The sequence below is a fragment of the Bufo gargarizans genome, chromosome 6 (assembly GCF_014858855.1).
Source record: "Bufo gargarizans isolate SCDJY-AF-19 chromosome 6, ASM1485885v1, whole genome shotgun sequence".
NCBI classification, from domain to species: domain Eukaryota; kingdom Metazoa; phylum Chordata; class Amphibia; order Anura; family Bufonidae; genus Bufo; species Bufo gargarizans.
In genome coordinates, this window is record NC_058085.1 from 72,183,346 (window position 1) to 72,204,484 (window position 21,139).

General features: G+C 48.5%; 1 protein-coding gene across 4 annotated transcripts in view; it reads right to left on the bottom strand.

The window, feature by feature from the left end:
• Window positions 1–1,521: 1,521 nt before the first annotated feature.
• CDK5RAP1 (CDK5 regulatory subunit associated protein 1) overlaps window positions 1,522–21,139 on the bottom strand; it is a 71,242-nt gene continuing 51,624 nt past the window's right edge. For all 4 annotated transcript variants that reach the window (XM_044297412.1, XM_044297413.1, XM_044297414.1 and 1 more), the window contains exons 11-14: window positions 14,224–14,354; window positions 13,990–14,139; window positions 1,970–2,110; window positions 1,522–1,692 (exon numbers count right to left, since the gene is read on the bottom strand). In XM_044297412.1, coding sequence (XP_044153347.1) covers window positions 1,612–1,692; window positions 1,970–2,110; window positions 13,990–14,139; window positions 14,224–14,354 — 503 coding nt within the window. In that variant the 3' untranslated portion in view covers window positions 1,522–1,611. The remainder of the gene's footprint in view (window positions 1,693–1,969; window positions 2,111–13,989; window positions 14,140–14,223; window positions 14,355–21,139) is intronic.

Below are 21,139 nucleotides of genomic sequence, written 5' to 3' on the forward strand. Positions count from 1 at the left end.
CTGATATCACTTTCCAACTTCTGAATTCGTGTGGTGAAGGACCAGTCAAAAGAGTTCAAGGAAACCTGGCACATTAAACAACACAGTCTGACCGAAGTCTAACAAAGTTTAAGAAGTATGTCTGAAATGTGTTTGCAATCAATAGTTATATAGGTGAAAATGACTTGACAGATTCCCTTTTTTCTTGTTTTTGCGTTTTCCTTTTGCGCTCTCTGCCTTCTCAGAGAGATAACTTTTTTATTTGTCTGTTCACATAGCCATATGAGGGCTTGTTTTTTGCAGGACAAGTTGTACTTTCCAAAATCACCATTTAATATTGCATATGATGTAGTGGGAAGCAGGGGGAAAAAATCCAAATGGGGTGAAATAAAAAAAAAAAAAAAGCAATTTCCCACAGTTTGACAGTTTTTTTTATTTTTTATTTACGACGTTTGATATGCGATAAAACTGACCAGTTACTTTCATTCTACAGGTCAGTACGAATCCGGCGATACCTAAATGTATAGTTTTTCTGTTTTATTTTTTCGTCGCCATATTTTAACCTCTATATCTTTTTTGTAATTATGTGTACGGAGCTGGGTGGGGGATCATTTCTTGTGCGGCGATCTGAACTTTTAATTGATCCCATTCTGGGGTGTGTATGACTATCACTTTTCAATTAACTTTTTTTTGTAGAAAATGAAGCGACCAAAATCAGTGAATCGCCATTTTGACACTTTTTTTTCCATCATGCTGTTTGCCGTACGGGGAATATATTTTTACATTTTATACATATTTTTTTCCGCACATGGCGACACCCATGATGTGTATTATTTTAATTTTCTTAGTTCTTTTATTTTTATTTCGGGAAAAGGGTTAGAATTTTTATGTTTTTTTTATTTTACACTTTTTTTTATAGTTCCCATAGGGAACTATAACAATCAATCATTAGATTGCTATTCTCATAGACCCCAATGCACTAGCATTGGAATCTATGAAAAAATTGCTAGTTTCTTATGGAGCCCTATTACAGGCAAGGGCTCCATAGGAAATACTATGCACCAGCCTTCTGTCATTCACAAAGATAGGGGCTTACTGATACTCGGGGGACGCATGGGGGAGCATCAACGGAAATGCGCGCTTCCAGTGTTTCACGCGCGCAGATGTTGTGGTCACGGAAAGGCTGTGTTCTTTTAAAATACAAATGTTTCAATCTACTTCTACAAGCTGGTAACATTCAGTTGGACCGAGCATGCATGTGTTTTCAATGGCAAAATAGTAGAAAGACACTACCAGACACCTCTGATGGCAGCTTCTCTTCTGCCAGAACACCGGGATCAGAAGTTGAAATTCAACTTGCCCAATCCTTCTTTCCCCAGATATCATCTGTCAGGGGAGAGTCAGAAGGTCCACATACATATTAAGTTAATGGGTTCGGATAACGATAATCTAATGTGTATCATGGGTTTTAGACTCATTAGTAAACTTTTCCAGAACAGCTAGACAGTATTACAAGTATTATGATCTTCTTACAAAAGTATGTATAGTATGAGGTGTTTAATGTGTGCTGGACAACAATACTACTGAATATAGAAAACCAATAAATATTCATTTGGAGTCCCAGCCCTAAGGTCAGGAGTAGGCCTGTGATGACTGAAGGCTGGTTAGACCAAGTAGTCTTCCTCTTAAGCTTTGGGAGCTAGATGAAAGAATCTGTAACATAAACAAAGATGTACATCATGAAGAAAGCCAGGGAAATATACAAACATCTATTTTTTTACAGAAGTGTCTTTGCTTGCTTCTCTGGTGAAAATCTGAGTAACAGGGTTACAAATCTGCATTATACTTTATAAAGCAGAAGATCCCAAGCAAGCTGATAGAAGACATTATATCTACTGTAGACAGAGGTACCAGAACACAATGGTCAAACCTGATAGCAGAAGGTATAAAGATAAAATATTCTCAGCTTCTCAAAAATCAACAGCTTTACCTTCACTAACACATAGTCCCCTGGTCTGGCTCGGACTTCGCTCTCCGATAATGAATTGCTTGCCATGGGAAGATCAGGGAAAATCACTTTAGTGTTTCCATCATTCCTTCCACACAAGTCTGAGGCTGAACGCTTACTTACCTAAAAAGAGATAAAATAACAAGGGAATATAATATTAATCTTTCTCTATAGCTTTATTTCTAGTGAGCTATACTGTACTAGGGAACAACCACGCCCCCCCAGCCATACAAGTTTAAAGCAAACATTAACAAAAGATGGAAGACAAAGCACTAATGTATATGCAGTATAGTAAACATCGCTTTATGCTGTGCAATAAAAAGGGTTGTGCAGGAATATTCGCCACCTAGCAAGTATTGTGCTTGTATCCTATTAATTACAATACGATGGTGCACAAGGTGGTCACCTCTGTGACTGACGCACCCAGTGTGCAATAGTGTCTGTCCCCACCCAATGTCATATTTTGTCAGTGAAAATAAATGAACTTGAGTCCTTAGTTCCCACAGATTTAAACTCAAAATAGAAAATTTCGGATTTTATTAAAAGGAATATTCAGGGAATTTTTTATTGATGGCCTATCCTTTAGGAAAGGTCCCCAATATCAGATAAGTGAGGGTCTGACTATTGAGACCACTGTCAATCAGCTCTTTGAAGAGGCAGCAGTGCTACATGAGTGATTAGGCACCATCCTAGGCCAACAGCTCATCTGCAGTAGTGCCGGGTGCCCGATCCCCGCTGATATGATACTGATGACCTATCCTGATCATAGGCTATCAATATCAAACAGATAACCCATTTAAGGACAGCTAGACTCCTCCCAAAATGGAACTGACCAGTGCACTGATGCGTCCAGGGGGGCATCCCACTCCAGATGATCTCCATTTATGGTAAAGCGAGAACAGTGTATTAATAATTTTTAGGGAAATTTCTTGGTCAAACAAAATTGACACCTACTTGATGAATACAGGGATGCATAATTATAGTATATGAAGGAAATCAAGTGATATCTTGTCCTATATACTCCATTCTGAAAGTGTAGTTTTTATGTTTAAAAGGAAAAACGAGATTTTTGTATAACTTACCAGTAAAATCTCTTTCTCGCTCTTTCCTTGGGGGACACAGAAGACCTTGGGTATAGCTCATCTCCATAGGAGGCGTGACACTAAGTGAAGACTGTTAAGCCCCTCCTCCACAGCTATACCCTCAGCCTGGAGAGACAGACTGCCAGTTGCGTGTCCAAGCAGTGAGAAAAGGCAAAGTCCAACAAGGAACCAACAAGCCAACTACCCAACGGGTAACAAAAACTCGGAAACCGTACAGAGAAAAAAACAATGAATGGGTGGGTGCTGTGTCCCCCAAGGAAAGAGCGAGAAAGAGATTTTACTGGTAAGTTATACAAAAATCTCGTTTTCTCGCCCAGTTTCCTTGGGGGACACAGAAGACCTTGGGACGTTCAAAAGCAGTCCAAAAGGGGGAGGGACCACAGCACCAAGGTGAAGCACCCGAAGGGCATCAATGAACCGCCGCCTGCAAACCCAGGCGGGGCAAGGCAGCATCTGCCAAAGTCAGAGCATGCACCCTGTAGAACTCGGTAAGGCGTGCAAGGTAGACCTGTGGCCGCCTTGCCCAAATGCATGGCCGAAGCCCAATGCCTCCGGCCCAGGAGGCACCGACCGCTCTGGTGAAATGAACGGTGACACCAAAGACAGAATCCTGCCCTTGGTGTGGTAACCTCAGCAATAGCCAATCTGATCAAGCGGAGGAAAACCACCCTGGAGTCCGTCAACCCTATGCACAGACCTCCTGGAAACCCAAGAGGCCGAACATCTACAAGAGTCAGAGATCTCCAAGTAAAAACGTCAAGGCCCAAACAACGTCCAAATAGGTGAGGTGTGGAAGCGAAAGGCAAACACCACCTTCAGAAGGAAGGAAGGAAGAAACGGGATGTAGAACAGCCCTGTCCTGGAAAAGACAGACGGCTCGTAAACAAAAAAAGGGCCATTCCGGCACCCGTCAGAGACACGACTGATACGGAACACAACCGTACAGGACAGAAGGGGAAGAGAGAACTGCTGTAACGGCTCCAAGGACAAGATTGGAGCGCCGAGAAGCTCAGTATATAGTCCCCAGGGCGGTACCGAAGGACAGTACAGAGGAACCAAAGAGCCACTCCGAGGAAGAAGGTCTTGGCAGGCCCAGAGGGCCGAGAACGCTGGAAGAGGAAGAACAGCGCCTGACACTTTGACACCTCAAGTAAAAGACAGAACCATGGGGAGAGAAATTCAGAGTGGGGAACGCACAGCTTCCCACAGAACCCCAGACAAAAAAACCTAAGTCTTACGACAGATCCTGGACGAAACACAGCCAGGAGTGGACAGTAGCGAACCCGCTGGAGTCGCCTGGCAAGCGGGCGAAAACCCAATGTGATCAGGCGCAGACCAGTAACACGGGCAGAAGGGTCGACAAAACTAGTCCCGTCGGCCCTTCGAACAACGTTGTCCCGCTATCCACCCGAGTGGGGGAGCAGAAGGACAGATGGAAAGAACCCAAAGGATCCGCCAGATGCCAGGAGAAGACAGGCTAAAGTCCATGCTGATGTAACCACGTTGTACAGTCCCGGTGTGGGAGATCAAGGACAATCTGGACCGAAAAGGTAGTCCCCCCCCCAAGTTATCGAGAAGGTAAGTCTACAGCAGGACCATCGTCTTAGAATGGGCCACGCAATCTGCACTCAGCGGGAGGACAGAACGCGGTAGACTCGGCAAATAGGCACACAGCTAATACAGCCAGTGTGAACAAGGGAGACAGTACGAGGCCAAAAGGAACACCGGAACCATCCACATGAACAACCATGCTCTCCCCAGAGGGGAGGACAGTGAAAGAACAGCCTCTGAAGTCTGGCGGGAAGCCACATCGGAGTGATCTGTACCGAGCGGGAGCCAAACAAAGCCGGCGAGATAAGGCAGTCGAGACAGAGGCCGGCATAACACCCTCCAACCGAAAGGAGGAGGAGTGGGCAACAGGGAAGCCATAGGACAGCTCAAAAGCAGAACCCGCTACACTGTGAGACGCCCGGTCCACCGCCTCGCAGAAGGCGAATACCTTGAAGAACCTCAAGGCGGAGGTCCTCCGGACCTGGGTAATCGAGCACCCAAGAGAAGTTGGGTGACCTTCCCGAGAAGAGCAGCCCGAACCTGGTAGCAGATCAGACAGAAGCGTAGAGGCGCCAAGAGGAAGGACTCATACCACACTGCATCCGAAGAGGAGGAAATTGCAGCAGGCAAGGGAACCGCAGTCCTGCCAGAGCCAACAAAGAATTCAAGAGGCGCTGCAGACAACAGCACTCTCGACCATGTGACCACTAGCGCAGGGAAGCAATGCCGCAGAAGGACGAATGGGCATGCATCTAGGACCCACGAACACTCCCTGGAATGAAAGGCCAACTAAATGAATGAGCACCACCCAGCTCGGTGCAGCAGAGAGCAATAGAGCCCTGTCCGGTCAGGAGGACAGAATGAACTCCTTAGGGACGAGTGCAAGGCTTGCGGCAAGCATCGTATCCCAAGAAACAAAGGTATGCCGCAGGAAGCAGGTGAGGCATACATACGAGCAGCCCCGTAAGCGAGAAGGCCAACCCACCTAGAAAAAGGGGGGCTCGCCCCAGAGTGCCACAGCATGTACGGAATTGCAAAGTGCAACCTGAAAGGGAGTTATGCACAAACCTAGTATAGCATGCGATGGAACGCAACCAGTCCACCCCGAAAGGGGGGAAATTGTACCTGGCCAACTGCAGTCGGCAAGAGTGCAAAGGCCCGTCCCAAAAGGGAGTGATGCCTAAGGCCGTACCTACTTCAGAGAAGCAGGACATACCCTATAAACCAGCAGGAACGCAGGAGGTCCACCTAGTGAAAGGGGAACATGCACAGGGGTATCCTAGCATTAAGTGAGTGTGCAATAATACACCCAACACTGAACTCAGCGAGAGTGCAACTACTCTGCCAATGAAGGGGGACATGTACAAGTCCAGCACAGCCATATAAGGACAGCCGTGAATCTCATGAGCGTGCCAAATTCTGCCCTTGAAATGAGAGGTGGTCACGCACAAGGCCAGCACCGTATCCAATGGAAGTGCAAGCGTTCCACCCATGTTAGAGGGCCATTCTCATGGCCAGCAATGTATCCGGTGAGAGTGTAGCATGCCGCCCAGAAAAAAGGGGGGTAAAGCACATGGCCAGCATCTCATCCAGGGAGAGTGCGAGCACACCGCCATGCATGGGAGTCATACACATGGCCAGCAACGTACTGGCGAGAGACAAACACAGTCACTAAGAATGCGTGCATGTCGCCTGAGGAAGGAAGGCATGCCCCTGGCTGGCAGCGAATCCAGCAAGAGTGCGTACACCGCCCACGGAAGAGGGGTCATGCATATGGCCGACAGCGGATCCAGCGAGAGTGCAAGCACCCTGCCATGTATGGGGTACATGCACATGGCCAGCAACGTACCTGCGAGGAAACAACCACAGACAGAGGGATGTATGCTGCCTGAGGGAAGGAGGCATACCCAAGGCCGGCAGGGAATCCAATGAGAGTGCAGCATACCGCCTAAGAAATGGCCGGCAGCGAAACCAGTGAGAGTGCAGCATAATAACATAGTACATAAGTACATCATAGCACATCAGTGAGAGTGCAGCATTCCGCCTATGGAAGGGGGTCGTGCACATAGCCAGTACCGTATCCGGTGAGAGTGCAGTATTCCGCCTAAAAAAGGGGGTCATGCACATGATCGGCAACAGATCCAGTGAGAGTGCTGCGTTCCGCCCAGGAAGGGGGTCACGCACATGGCCGGCTCACGCACATGGCCGGCAGCGAATCCAGTGAGTGCTGCGTTCCGCCCACGGAAGGGGGTCACGCACATGGCCGGCAGCAAATCCAGAGAGTGCAGCGTTCCGCTTATGGAAGGGGGTCGTGCACATGGCCAGCACCGTATCCGGTGAAGGTGCAGTATTCCGCCTAAGAAGGGGGTCATGCACATGGCCAGCCAGGCAGAGTGCAGTAGCCCGCCTAGGAGGAGGGGGGGGGGGATGCACATGGCAGGCACCATAACTGGAGAGATGATGAATGCTGCCTACGGAAGGGCCGAATGCACTTGGCCAGCGCCGTATCCTGGAAGAGGCAAGAAAACCGCCTAAAAGGGGAAATGCCCTAGCAGCGACGCAGGCTGGGAGCGCAACACCATGCCGCCTGTGGAAAGAGGTCATGCAGCACTACAGATGAGGCTGCAGCGTCCTGTGCAGTCCAATAGAAATCATGATCTATTATTATTAATTTTATTATTATAATTTTTTTTATTTTTAATTTTTTTATTTTTTATTTAAACACAGCCTCTAAGGCTAAAGGGGAGCCACCATATAGGGGCACCTGAGAGACAGGAGAAAAGGGGGCCAACTATACAGACCCATTTTTGGGAGCCGGCCTGTACCCAAAGGGTTAACAGGGATCCGGCCTGGAGGGCGGCGTGCGATCCCCTGGGGGCGGAGGAACCTCCAGGCGGGAAAAATTCGCGCCTGGAGAAGTTCCCGCCCCCTCCACCAGAGAGCGGAATATTGCGGCCTAGTAGGCCGCGAAGCCGGGGGCTAAATTGCGGCGCCCGGCCCGTTATACCGCTGGGACCTGAGGCGGAATGGCGCTTCAAACCGGCCGCGGGAGCCCACCCCGCGGGCCGGTCGGAATTGCGGCCCAGCAGGCCGCGAAGCCTGGGACCAAATTTGCGGAGCCCCGCCGACCGGCACCTGCTGGGGCATAGTCAAGCCCAATGCCGGCCGCGGGAGCCCACCCCGCCGGCCGGAAGAGACAGGGACCCGGAATGGCGGTTTGCCGGCCGCGGGAGCCCCCCCGGCCAGCCGGAAGAGACAGGGACCCGGAATGGCGGTTTGCCGGCCGCGGGAGCCCACCCCGCCGCCGGACGAGACAGGGGCCGGAATGGCGGTTTTCCGGCCGCGGGAGCCCACCCCGCCGCCAGAAGAGACAGGGGGCCGGAATGGCGGCTTGCTGGCCGCGGGAGCCCACCCCGCCGGCCGGAAGAGTAAGGGGGCCTGGAATGGCGGCTTGCCGCGGGAGCCTAAAATTTTTGCGGCGCCCGGCCGCACCGGAATATTAGTGCTGGCCGGAGGCGAGGCCTTACTCCACTGCAGCGTCCTGCACACTCCGGTAAGGCCCAATGTGATCAGGCGAGATGGGGGGGGGAAAGGACCCAGAGACGGGATGCACGTGAGGAGACAGCCACTAGCTGCATCTATGAAGGCCAGGGAAAAAAGGGGGGGGAGGCAGGGAGCAGATTACTGCGGCACCCCAGGGGCCAGCCTAGGTCCAGCAGGGGAAGGGTCCAGAGGCCCAGTATGGGGGTCAGGCACGCAGGAGACCATTGGGTGGGGGGTGGGGGACGTAGGTCTGGAGAAGCCACTCTCTTACCACAGCCGTCTTCACCCTCGGTCCATTCCAGCAGGGTCGCCCCTTCAGCTACTGGCACCGTAGTGGCAGGACGCTGGAAGAGGGACTTGGCGTGCGGGCGACCCTTGCGCTGGCGGGATGTAGGGGAGCTAGGCTGCCCTGATCCACCTTGCCTTCTGTGGGGGAGGCAGCAGTGCGGTGACCGGCACTGGCGCAGCTCAACCCCGGGAGAAACAGAGAGGTCTAGTGCGTCTCTGTTGTCCCTGATGATCTGGAACAAAAAGAAAGAAAAAAGTAAAAATCTAAAATTTAAACAAGGAGAAAACAGCCCTGCAGAGCAGGGAGTGTCTTGCCTCCTTGGACACTAAGCAAAAAACTGGCAGTCTCTCTCTCCAGGCTGAGGGTATAGCTGTGGAGGATGGGCTTAACAGTCTTCACTTAGTGTCACGCCTCCTATGGAGATGAGCTATACCCAAGGTCTTCTGTGTCCCCCAAGGAAACTGGGCGAGATATATTGTGTTGTGTATAGGGAAAATGTTGTATTCTGGAAACATTGTGTAGTTTCGGTCAAGACGAGCATGCACACAGAGTGTAATTAACGTATCTAACAGGGCCTCCGATATCTCCACTGCGGACCCAGAAATGTCTTCCTTACATCCCACAATCCTAGGTGCGACTGATGTAAAGAGAAGCGAACCAAAGTCTACATCACCTAGGCGCCTGATCCTGCATTGGCTGGGATGGAAACCAAATTATAGTATAATTTTCAGTCTAATTCTCTATAAAAAACCCTCTTGATCGGGGGCTCCATATACTGGCATGTGACACATACCATAAACATTTAACAGTATTGTAACGTTCTGCTTAAAGGAGTTATTCCACAAAAAAACTTGATTTTTGTACCGTAAAATCTGTTTCTCTTCTGTTTATTGGGGGGACACAGGCTGACCATGGGTATAGCTGCTGCCACTAGGAGGAGGACACTAAGCACAAAAGTGTGAGCTCCTTCCCTCAGCTATACCCTTCCTACAGGGACTGAGCTAAAACAGTTAGTGCAAAAGCAGTAGGAGAAGCAAGAAAAAACTGTGAAACAGAACATTGAACAAACCCAGAATCAACCAGGCCACAAGGTAGGCCTGTAAAACCAGAGTACGAGAGGGAGCTGTGTCTCCAAATGAACGGAAAAGAAAACGAGATTTTTGTAGACTTACCTGTAAAATCTTTTTCTCGCCGAGTTCATTGGAGGACACAGGACCGGGGGGATTGCTGCCGCCGCTAGGAGGGGACACTAAGCTAGAAAGTATTAGCTCCTTCCGTCGGCTATACCCCCTCCAGCCTGGAGACAGCATATCCATTTGTGCACAAGCAATAGGAGGAAAAGAAATCAGAAATGGAATAACAGAACAATAACCAGTGGGTCCGAACCCATAACTGAGGACCCCACCAGTCAAACAACCGCCGTCACCTGTGGCAAAATTGGAGAACAAACAAAGGGTAGGAGCTGTGTCCTCCAATGAATTCAGCGAGAAAGAGATTTTACAGGTGAGTCCACAAAAATCTCATTTTCTCGCTCTTATCATTGGGGGAGACAGGACCGTGGGACGTTCCAAAGCAGTCCACAGGGAGGGAAGAAACCACACGCCCATGGAAGTCACAGTCGTAGGAGACTAACATACCACAACCCACAAGACCTTGCGACCCAGAGCCATGTCTGACAACGCATAGGTATGCACCTGGTAGAACTTGGCAAATGTGTGCAAGGAAGACCAGGTTGCCGCCTTACACAGCTGTAAAGCGGAAGCCTGGTGGAAATGGGCCCAAGAAGCGCCCATCGCAACTGGACGAGTGATCCATTATACGAAGGGGTGGAGCCTTGCCCCGGGAGCGATACGCCTCGGCAATGGCCAAGCGAATCCACCTGTCAATCGTTCCTTTGGAGGCTGCCAAACCCTTGCGAGGACCCTCGGGAATAGCGAACAGTGAGTCGGAATGCCGGGGCACGCAGGGCACGAACCACGTCCAGCTGGTGGAGGGCCTGTTCCCTAGGATGTGAAGGCGAGGGACAAAATGAGGGGAGAACGATGTCCTCGTTGACATGGAAGACGGAGACTACCTTCGTAAGAAAGGAAGGCATGGAGCGAAGCACCGCCTTATCTTGGTGCAGAATAAGAAAGAGCTCCCTACAGGAGAGCACCACCAATTCATACACGCATCTGATGAAGAGGGTAAAGGGGGCGGATAAGGAGGGACAGTGTGCGCCACCCCTTGAAGAAAGGTCTTAACCGGGGCCTTTTGCGCCAGAGGTCGCTGGAAAAAAAGATTGAAAGCGCTGACACCTGCCCTTTTAGAGAACTAAGACCAAGACCCAAATCCAGCCCCATTTGCAAAAAGGAGAGGAGAGGATTGTGGGAAGGGAAAAACGGAGCGGAGGGAGACGACTCTCCGCACAGAAGCGAAGGAAAGATTTCCAAGTCCTGTGATATACCTTGGACGACGTTGGCTTCCTGGCCTTAATCATGGTGCAAATGACTCCATCACAGAAACCCGCCACAGAATGGCGGTCTCAATAACCACTCCGTCAAACGTAGCGAATAAAAATGCTGGTGGAAGACTGGTCCCTGAGAAAGAAGGTCGTCCCTGAGCGGAAGAGGCCGCAGAGTGTCTCCTAGAAGAAGGATGAGATCAGTGTACCAGGCTCGGTGCGGCAAATCCGAAGCCAAGAGAATCGCCTGGATGCCCTCCCTTTTGATTCTGCGAAGGACCCGAGGTAGGAGTGTAAGAGGGGGAAGACTTACAGGAGGGAAAAACCGTCCCATGGGGCACCAGTGCGTCTACTGCACATGCCCAGAGATCTCTTGTCTGCAAAATGAAGGTGGGAAGCTTGTGGTTGATCCTGGATGCCATCATATCCACATCCAGATGGCCCCAACGGAGACAGATGGAGTTGAACACTTCTGGGTGCAGAGACCATTCGCGGTCTTCCGGCTCAGGAAGTCCACCATCCAATTCTCCACTCCTGGAATGTAGACTGCCGATAGAGATGACTAAGGAGCGTGGGGACGCAGGAGGCAACAGACCGGGGTAGACCTGAATAGGGACCGGGCCTAAATTAGAGGGGGCGGGCAGCCGGAGCTGACTCCCCAGGGTCAAACTGTAGCACTTGGAGGAATAGTGCTCCGTGTGAAGAGGACAGGTGGGCCCCGGGTTAGGAAGGAAGGGAGGGAGGGCTGGGGGCTCGAAGCACTATCTGCCATTTAGCAAGAGAGACAAGGGGTACGGCGAATAGCCACCAAAAAAGCGGAAGAGGGGTCATAAACCTGGCCGCGTCCAGAGAGGCTTCACAAACGCAAGAACTGGCGTGGGAAAGCTGCAGTGCAATATCCGAAAGTTCCTCCGAGGGGTCCCCAGAGGTGAGGCCCTGACGTAGTTTATTTGCCCACTCAGTTATAGCCTTACTCACCCATGTAGAGGCAAAAACCGGGCACAGGGCTGTGCCAACTGTTTCAAAGGAAGATTTGTCAAAAGATTCAAATTTTTTTATCCCTGTGGTCGGAAAAGGAAGCCCCATCCGCCATAGGCAAGGCGGTATGCTTAGCCAGTCGGTATACCGGAGGGTCAACAATAAGAGAGGACGATCACTTTTTTTTGTTAAATCCAATGGAATATAGGACGTCTAAGCATATTGGCAAAGCAAAACGCCTGTCAGGGAAGTTCCATTCCTTGGAAAGGGAGGAATCAAAATCCGGGTGGTTGGGAAAACATTTTGCCGAGCGACATGACCGCCTGAAAGAAAAACCAGAGCCGGCAGATGAGAGTTCAGGGTCTTCAACGTGTAAGGTTTCTATAACAGCTGCAATGAGATTGTCTACCATAGTGGACAGTTTGGAAGACTGCTCCTCAGGTGAGACAAAGTCAGCGTCTGACAACTTTTCCTCAGAAAATGCCTCTTCCAAGGAGGACACGTCAGAGCGAGACTCCCTGTGAGGTGGTGGTGAGACAGAAGATACAGGGGAAGCAGACACCCTTCGAGGAGAGGGTGGTCAGGCCTGTTTTGCAGGATGGCCACAATGGGGCTTAGCAGAGGGATTCCCAGAGTCTGACTGGTCAGAAGGTAGTCGTGTGGACAAACACCCCAGTATTTCCACAATAGCCTTGTTGGTATAGGAGACGTCCTGTACCATCTTCGCCAGGGAGCGTGCCCACTCCAGTTCTACTATGCACTGAGCACGAGGGGCACCTGGGTCAGGGTCAGAGTCACTTGGCAGTGGAACAGAGCACGAAGAGCAGAGGGGGTCTAACTGACCGCACTGGAATTTGGAGCGACAAGAAGGCAAAATGGCACACAGAAGTCGCCGCCTGTTTTTGGGCTTGGGCTTGGACATAGTGAGTACTCTGCAGTGACAGGTAGAAGAAACAGGATGGGGAGGGAGGGTGGGGCCAGACCCTGCAGTAAGGGAAAAGGGTGGCTTACCCAGGCTGTGTCCCTCAATGCAGCTTGACCAGGGGTGCCCCTGAAGAGGATCAGCGTCTCAGAGATCTGCAGGGGTCCTTGTGAAACAGAAGGTGGGCGGTGCGGCAGAAGAAAAGGCGCAAAGGATTTGCGCCACAAAGGTGGAGGGAAGGAGGGTAAGCAGGGAAAGACTTCATGCCCCGCCCCCACCAATGTATATTGGCCGCCCGGGAACTACATTGAAAATGGCGCTGCCTGGTCGTTACCCGGAGTGAAGGGGTGCCCAACCCCCTGAGAATAACTCCTCTCCAAAGGACGCCGCTGCCGCAATATGCACGCTCGAGTTGCTGGCTGGCAGCGAGGAACGTGCCACGGCTAGCCGGCTGAAGGTTAAGGCCACAGAGAATTAATAAAAAATAAATTTAAACTTATTTTTTTTTTACATCACCATATTCTGACCCCCATAACTTTTTTTTATAGTTATATCTACTGAGCTGTGTGGTGACTCAATTTTTGTGGGACAATCTGTAGGTTTTATTGATACCATTTTGGAGTGTGTGTGACTTTTTGAGCACATTTTATTGGGTAACATAAGCAATGAAAAAATGGCAAATTGGCAAATCAAACTTATATTTTTTATTTTTAAAGTTACTTTTTTTTTTTACTTTTTTGTTATGATTTTGAAGCTCATTTGTATTTTACCACGCACAGGGGTGTTCTATTATATACAACATTTAAATGTGTTTGTGTGGTTTCTAATAAAAGTTGTATGATTTTAATTGAGACGTGCAGTTTTATATATGGTTTTACTTTCTTTCACGTTATTGGTGCTGAAAGTTTGGCTTCCAACTTGGAAATTCGGCATCAACAACTTGCTGCCTCCAATATAACCAGCATGTCAAAAAAAAGAGTGCGTACACCTCTTGTACAGAGACCTGTAGATTTATGCTTTGTGCAAAAATACATTTTAGGACCACCGCTTTACACGGTTATTGAACATACAATTTTACCCATACGATAGGATATTGTGAGATCTTATCTATAATCATTTACCTTTGCAATCTAAGACAAAGTGTTTATCATGAGTGACATATCAGATACTTACTCCTTCCACCAGGACAAGCTGGGTACTTCCCACTGCTCTTTGACTGACTTTTTCTGCCTCTTCTCTGAAGACTTCAATCAGTTCCTCCAGCCTCCTTTTCTTCACTTCGGGTGGGACATCGTCATTTAACCGGTGGAAGGCTCTTGTTTTCTTATGCAGAAAGAGATTTTCATTTATACAGCACACAGTTAAACAACACAAGTATTAAAAATAATCAGAGATACATCAAGTCACCTTTCTCATGCTGTAGGCAAACAGGAAAGCTGCATTGTAGGAAACGTCCCGTAAAAGTGACAGTGTTTGCTGGTGGTCGTCCTCTGTTTCTTGGCAGAAGCCAGTTATAAAGTCACTGCTGAGACTGACACCTATAAACAGCAATATATAAACATCCAATATAATATAAAATGTGAATATATACCACTCACATTGCTCAGGTAAATTTACATGACTCAAGAAAAATCTATCAACCAGATAATAATTGTGACCACATCACTCCTACATTGAGCATACCTATATTTAAAGGGGATTCCAGAACATTAATATGGCTGACCAATCCTTTGGAGAGATATACGTAAAGATCCGCAGCACTCTTCCATTTGTGCAAAATACAAGTTGGTTTATTTCAAATCAGCAACATAATGACAGCAACGTTTCGACCATCTCTAGTTTTTATCAAGCAATGTGTGTGACACCACCCAGGAAGTGAGGGTGTGTCATCAATATTAATACTATATCTCCACAGATGTGTCAATCATATATAAAAATATAGGGTGGGACAAGATCGCTAAGCTGCCGATATGCCTTAGTAACAACATGCGTCATCAGGCACTGCCTCTCTTTTCTATTGGCTATAAAGCAATCTTTCCCTGCACTTGGTAACAGGATACGTCATCAGACTCCTGTTGGCTAGAGGGAGAAAATAGTCTTTCAATCAAGCCAGCGCATGTGCAGCACGCCAAACATTAGTGCGCGCTTCTCTGTATACTGGACCTCACATGGGGGCACTACTGTGACGAAGTAAGTGGCTTACTAATGATTTTAATGAATTGAATGCACATGTTGTTTTGATTCACACATATTTTTATATATGATTGACACATCTGTGGCGATATGGTATGGGGTGGTGTCACACACGTTATATTTAAATCAGATGTTTCTTTATTAACATTTTTTTGGCCATATTCTATCACATTAACATGACATTTCTTTCAGGTCGCAGACCTATACAGTATCTGTCACATATAACATATACCATATACAGTATATTACACATATCCATAAAAGACATGGCATGAATCTTCAAAGAAACACAGGTATCAAAACATTTCTAGCGCAATTACTAATATTTTCCATGAACAAAAAAAAAAAAAAAAACATAACCCACCCCCCTCCCATTCCCAATAAGGCAAGGCGCATATATAGTCACCTCTTTTATTCCAACATTCCCGGGGTGTCGGCACCACAATACCCCTCAGTAAACCATCTTCCACCATCAAGTTCCAACCTCCGATATTCCATAAGACATCACAATCCAGCAGCCATCGTCCCATACAGCCACACTCCAATGCCAGATAACCCACACACCAACAAGCATCTGTATATACGCCACACACCTGCTACCACCCAATATCCTATGTATCCTCCATCCTCACTGCATTCACCTCATATAGAAAAACTCTAGCGCCAACCATGAGCTGCAGCACCCAGAATTATCGATCCAGCTGCCCCAGATTGCTTCAAATTTGGACAGACATTTCCTTTTTTGATATACTCCTCTTTCTAAGCGAATCACTATATTTAATCTAGCAATATATTCTGATATGTCAGGAGGTAACACACGTTATATTTAAGGCATACCTTATGTTATAATCACATTACTTGATATAGACCAGATATGGTTTAAACGTCGCTGTCATTTTGTTGCCGATTTGAAATAAACCAACTTGTATTTTGCACAAATGGCTGAGTGCTGCGGATCTTTACGTATATCTGGTACATGTCCGGACCTTTAGCCAGGATCTCTATCTGCGAGCACCACCTCACCTATCAAGGGTAGATATATTTTTTCCAATTTCTGGACTATGTAGTGCTGCTTATCTTTTGTTATTTTCCAATCCTTTGGAGAGGTCATCAATACCAGATTGGCTGCGGTTGGTCCAAATCTCAGCACCTCACTGATCAGATGACTGCAGGGGACAGAGCAACGAACCAGTCACGACTCCGCTAACTGTGCAGCAGCCGCTCCTGGTTAACGCAGCGCCATTCACTTGCAGACGATTAACTGCACTAATCGGGCACGGACAATACACATTGCCATTAATACTAGAATCCAGGAAGCCTTTAATAAAGTTTATCAAGTGTGAAAACAGACTTAAAGGGGTATTCTGTATATATCAGGATGCGGGGGAACTATTAAAATTGGTGTGGCCCACCAATCGTGAGAACGCAGGCCGTTTGCAGTAGTTCCATAGAAATAAATGGAACAATAGTGTTCATGCTGCTCCATTCCTTTTGCTGTTAGGTTTATTTCCTGTTATGCATTTAAAAAATTTGGAGATGGCAGTAAAAGCAAGCCTCTTGGGACTCATCTCCTTCGCAGCCCAGAGGCGAATGAGGACAGCATTGTACAGGTGACAGGTTCCCTTTAAATTGGTTGCATGGGATTGGTGACATTTGCTTAAGTGCACTGTAGTCACCTTACTTGTACATACATGTCTGCATTACCTTTATTTTCCTTTTCTGATGCCCCGTTTTCTAATCTCCAAATTCTGAGCCAGAAATGCAGTTTCTCTACAAGTAAGTGACATACCGGGCTCCTTTGCAAAGAGCGAAACCTCTTCTTCCGGTTCGCAAGGAGCCCGGTGACATCACCGGCACCCACGGACATTATTCAGAGCGCAGGGTGGGCGAGTAGTAGGCGGCAACAGGCTGCGCTAAGTAACGCCCCTCTGGTCCGTGGCGTCACCGGGCATTGCGCAACCTTATCTATGAAGATAGAGAGGAGGGATATGCAGGCAGGAGGCAGAATATCAGTAAGGGGGGAGGATTCACCAAGGAGTGGAGACTGATCTGACCGACAGCCCAGACGCCATGATGCTGTGCTGCCTTGTGGGACCGACAAGGCAGGGCGACAAGAAGTTACCGCAGATATACACAAACAAGTCAATATTCAGTGGGGGACCGTAGGAGCACTGTAGAAGTGCTAAAAATACAGAAACACAACAGGGGGACCTTGAACCAGCTAGACATGATAAGAGATCATGTTTTTAAAAATCTATTTGATCCCTGACAACCCCTTTAACAGGAAATACCTATGGAGTTCTGAACTTGCAGCCCCACAAGCTATGTCAGAGAAAGGTGAAAAAATGAAAACCAATACAGAAATTAACAACCCCAAATCTCCAAATACATAGACAGATCTCTAAAACAAAAACAACTTTTTGGCCACATGGACCATAAAATGGAGACTCAATGACTTCTATGGAGCAGTTTTCTAGGCATGTTTTGTGCCCTGTATAGAGGTTAGCAGCATTCAGTGGTCCAACAATGAATGAACCAATAGGCCCCAATTCAATCAACAGCGGCCAGAAGACGTGTACATTTGACATGTCAGGCTGGTCTTTATACGTCTTCAAACCTTTTTATCTGTTGTATGTAACAGAACAACCAGCGATAAGCTAAAACAAGGCATACGGTAAAACCAAAAAATATCTATCTGGATATACAGTACTTTATCAACATGAGAGCCTTTGACTATTCAGAGGCACCCGCTGAATGCATCTTTCAGCTTATTAAAAGTAGAGATGAGGGAATTAAAAAAAAAAAAAAAGATTTGGCAGTTTCGTAAAAATTTTCGGGAAAAATTAGCTTCAATCTGAATTTATTTGCGGCGAATAGTGTTAAAAAAAACCTTCTATTTCTGGGCTGCAGAGAGCCATTATAGAGGGGGTGTAGAACACTGTGCCTTGTAGTAACACGCATAGGGATTCTGCTTTGGTAGTGAAAAAATACTGTCAGTCAGTATGACATGTAGATGACAGGCGTCGCTCTTAGAATCACTGCACACTTCACTTATTATGGCAGTCATGGGGCCAAATAACTCAAGCATGAACTCAGTCTTACAGGTCTATGTTAGCGTCAAGAAGAAGCGCACTCCTTTTACACCATCGCCAGTTGATTCCACATAGATGTCTACAGAACATGTTCTCTTAAACGCGTTTGCCCTTCCTCTGATCAGTCAGAACAATAACCCACAAAAAACGGATCCAGTCTGTGGAGCATACGCCTTCACTCGGTCACCATTTGCTCAATAATCCACCAGTATTGCTAATGCCCAAAAAAAAACAAAAAAAAACAAACACGAGTGGATGTAAAACAGAGATGAGGCGTGAATGGAATATTTGCATGTCTTCTGTGTTTTGTACCCACTCTTGCTTTTGGCTACCAAATCATAAGCCAATTTATAAGCCAGAGTGGCAAAGTGACATAGTGTGGAAATGGCAGCTGCAGCATCAGGAGGATATCAAAAAGTGGCAAGGTGACATAGTGTGGAGATGGCAGTAGCAGTATCAGGAGACCACAGAGTGGCAAGGTGACATAGTGTGGATATGGTAGTAGCATGAGGATACCACCGAGTGGCAAGGTGACAGTGTGGAGATGGTAGCAGCAGGAGCATACCACAGAGTGGAAAGGTGACATAGTGTGGAGATGGCAGTAGCAGAATCAGGAGGAGACCACAGAGTGGCAAGGTGACAAAGTTTGGAGGTGGCAGCAGCATCAGGAGTCCTCAGAGTGGCAAGGTGACATAGTATGGATATGGCAGCAGTGTGAGGAGACCACAGAGTGGCAAGGTGACAGTGTGGAGATGGCAGTAGCATTAGGAGACTACAGAGTGGCAAGGTGACATAATGTGGAGATAGCAGCAGCAGGATACCACAGAGTGGCAAGGTGACAGTTTGGAGGTGGCAACAGCATCAGGAGGCCACAGAGTGGCAAGGTGACAGTGTGGAAATGGCAGTAGCAGCATCAGGAGTTCACAGAGTGGCAAGGTGACAGTGTGGATAAGGCAGCACCATGAGAAGAGCACAGAGTGGCAAGGTGACAGTGTGGATAAGGCAGCACCATGAGAAGAGCACAGAGTGGCAAGGTGACATAGTGTGGATATGGCAGCAGCATGAGGAGACCACAGAATGGCAAGGTGACAGTGTGGAGATGGCAGTAGCAGCAGCATCAAGAGACCACAGAGTGGCAAGGTGAAATAGTTTGTAGATGGCAGCAGCAGCTGCATCAGGAGACCACAAAGTGACCCAGTAACAGAGTGGGGCGGTGGGTGGCAATATCAGCACCCACTGACGAACGTGGGTGAAATAAGGAGAACTTGGCATCAGATACTTGGCATCAGGCGGGTTGCAGCATCAGAGTAGTTGCTGAGGCAGGTAACCAGAAGAAACCGGTCTCTTTTATCAAAGTGTTGGTGTAGCACCATGGATGATCTAGTCTGATGCATCAGGAATTGGTGGTTGGAAATCCTGGCTGATCCACGCCTGACTCATCTTGACAAAGGTCATTCTCTCCACATTTTGGGTGGACAGGCAAGTTCTCCTTGGGGTAACTATAGCCCCCGCCGCACTAAAAACCTGCTCTGATGCCACACTACTGGCCGGGCAGGAGAGCTTTTCCAGGGCAAACTCTGCTAGTTGCGTCCACAAATCCAGTTTGGCTACCCAGTAGTCCAGCGGATCTACAATGTTGGGTGGCAGGGTGCTTTCCAAGTATGCCACCACCTGCTGTTTCAGGTCTTGCTCCAGGTCTACTTGCTGCTGCAGGTGAAGAAAACTACTCATCAGCGACTGTAAACTCAGGCTGCTGCTGATGGAGCTGGTACTGCTCCTGCCCCCCCACGCCTCCCCAGCAGCAATGGCAGTGGAACGTGAGCGCAGTGCCCCCCCGGTCAGATCTCCGAGAGGATGGACGATGGTGCAAATAGGCAGCGGCCAACGGACTACATAGGATGTATCTGTAGTAGTTCAGTTTGTCCTCCCTCTCGGTGGTTGTAAAAAAGGCCCCCCATTCTGGACCGGTAGCAAAGGTCCAACAAGGTGGAGAGCCTCTGCCGAATGGTGACAATTCGGCTGTCACTATGCAAGCAAGTGAGCATGCATTGTGCCATTTATGCAAGTGACTCGGAGGGACTCCCTGCCTCCATCTCCACTGCATACTGCCACGGTGTGTCCGGGTCCTCTGTCTTGTCTTCCTCATCACCCTGTAGCTCCTCTGGCTGCTCCTGCTCCTCCTATCCTGTCAACTGAGTAGAAAAACCACCCATTTCGCTACACATTGCCTGTGCTCCAATGTCTACCTCCCCCTCCTCTTCCAGTTCAGCCCCCACATGGCTCATGTGGCCGTGAGATCGAGGCGCCATGTCATTCCGTAGTCCTGGCGACTGACAAATAACTTGGCCTCCTCAAAGGGCCTGAGCAAACGGCAGGTGTCACGCATGATCTTCCACTGGCTGACATCGAGGTTACACTGGGGAGTACTCCTATTCGCTTGCATCACCAAGAAATCGTTGATGGCCTTTCTCTGTTCATATAGTCGGTCCAACATATGGAGGGTGGAATACCAATGGGTGGAAACGTTGCATATCAGCCTATGTTAGGGGATGCCGTTCTGCCTCTACAGCTCAAGGAGGTTGTGCTTTGCGGTGTACAAGTGGCTGAAGTGCATGCAAAGTTTCCTGCCCATTTTTAGGATGTCTTGCAGATAGATGGAAGACTTCAGGAACCGCTTGACAACCAGATTGAATACGTGTGCCATGCAGGGTGCATGGCTTAGCCTTCCTTGACGCAGCACCGCCGACACCATGTTCTTACAATTTTCGGTCAGCATGTTTCCGATTTTCAGTTGTGGTATGCTGGAGGGGCACTGTGACTTGTCCCTGCAGTGGAGGCTGAGGACACGGTGGAGGATGAGGAGACAGAGGCGGACAATGTCACAGGACCAAGGGCGTGACAACATGGAGGTGGTAGCGGCGTGACCTGGCCAAGTTGCTGGTGTGGCTGTGCAGGAACCACATTCACCCAGTGGGCTGTAAAGGACATGTACTGTCACTGACCGTAGTTACAGCTCCACTCGTCGGCACTACTGTGCA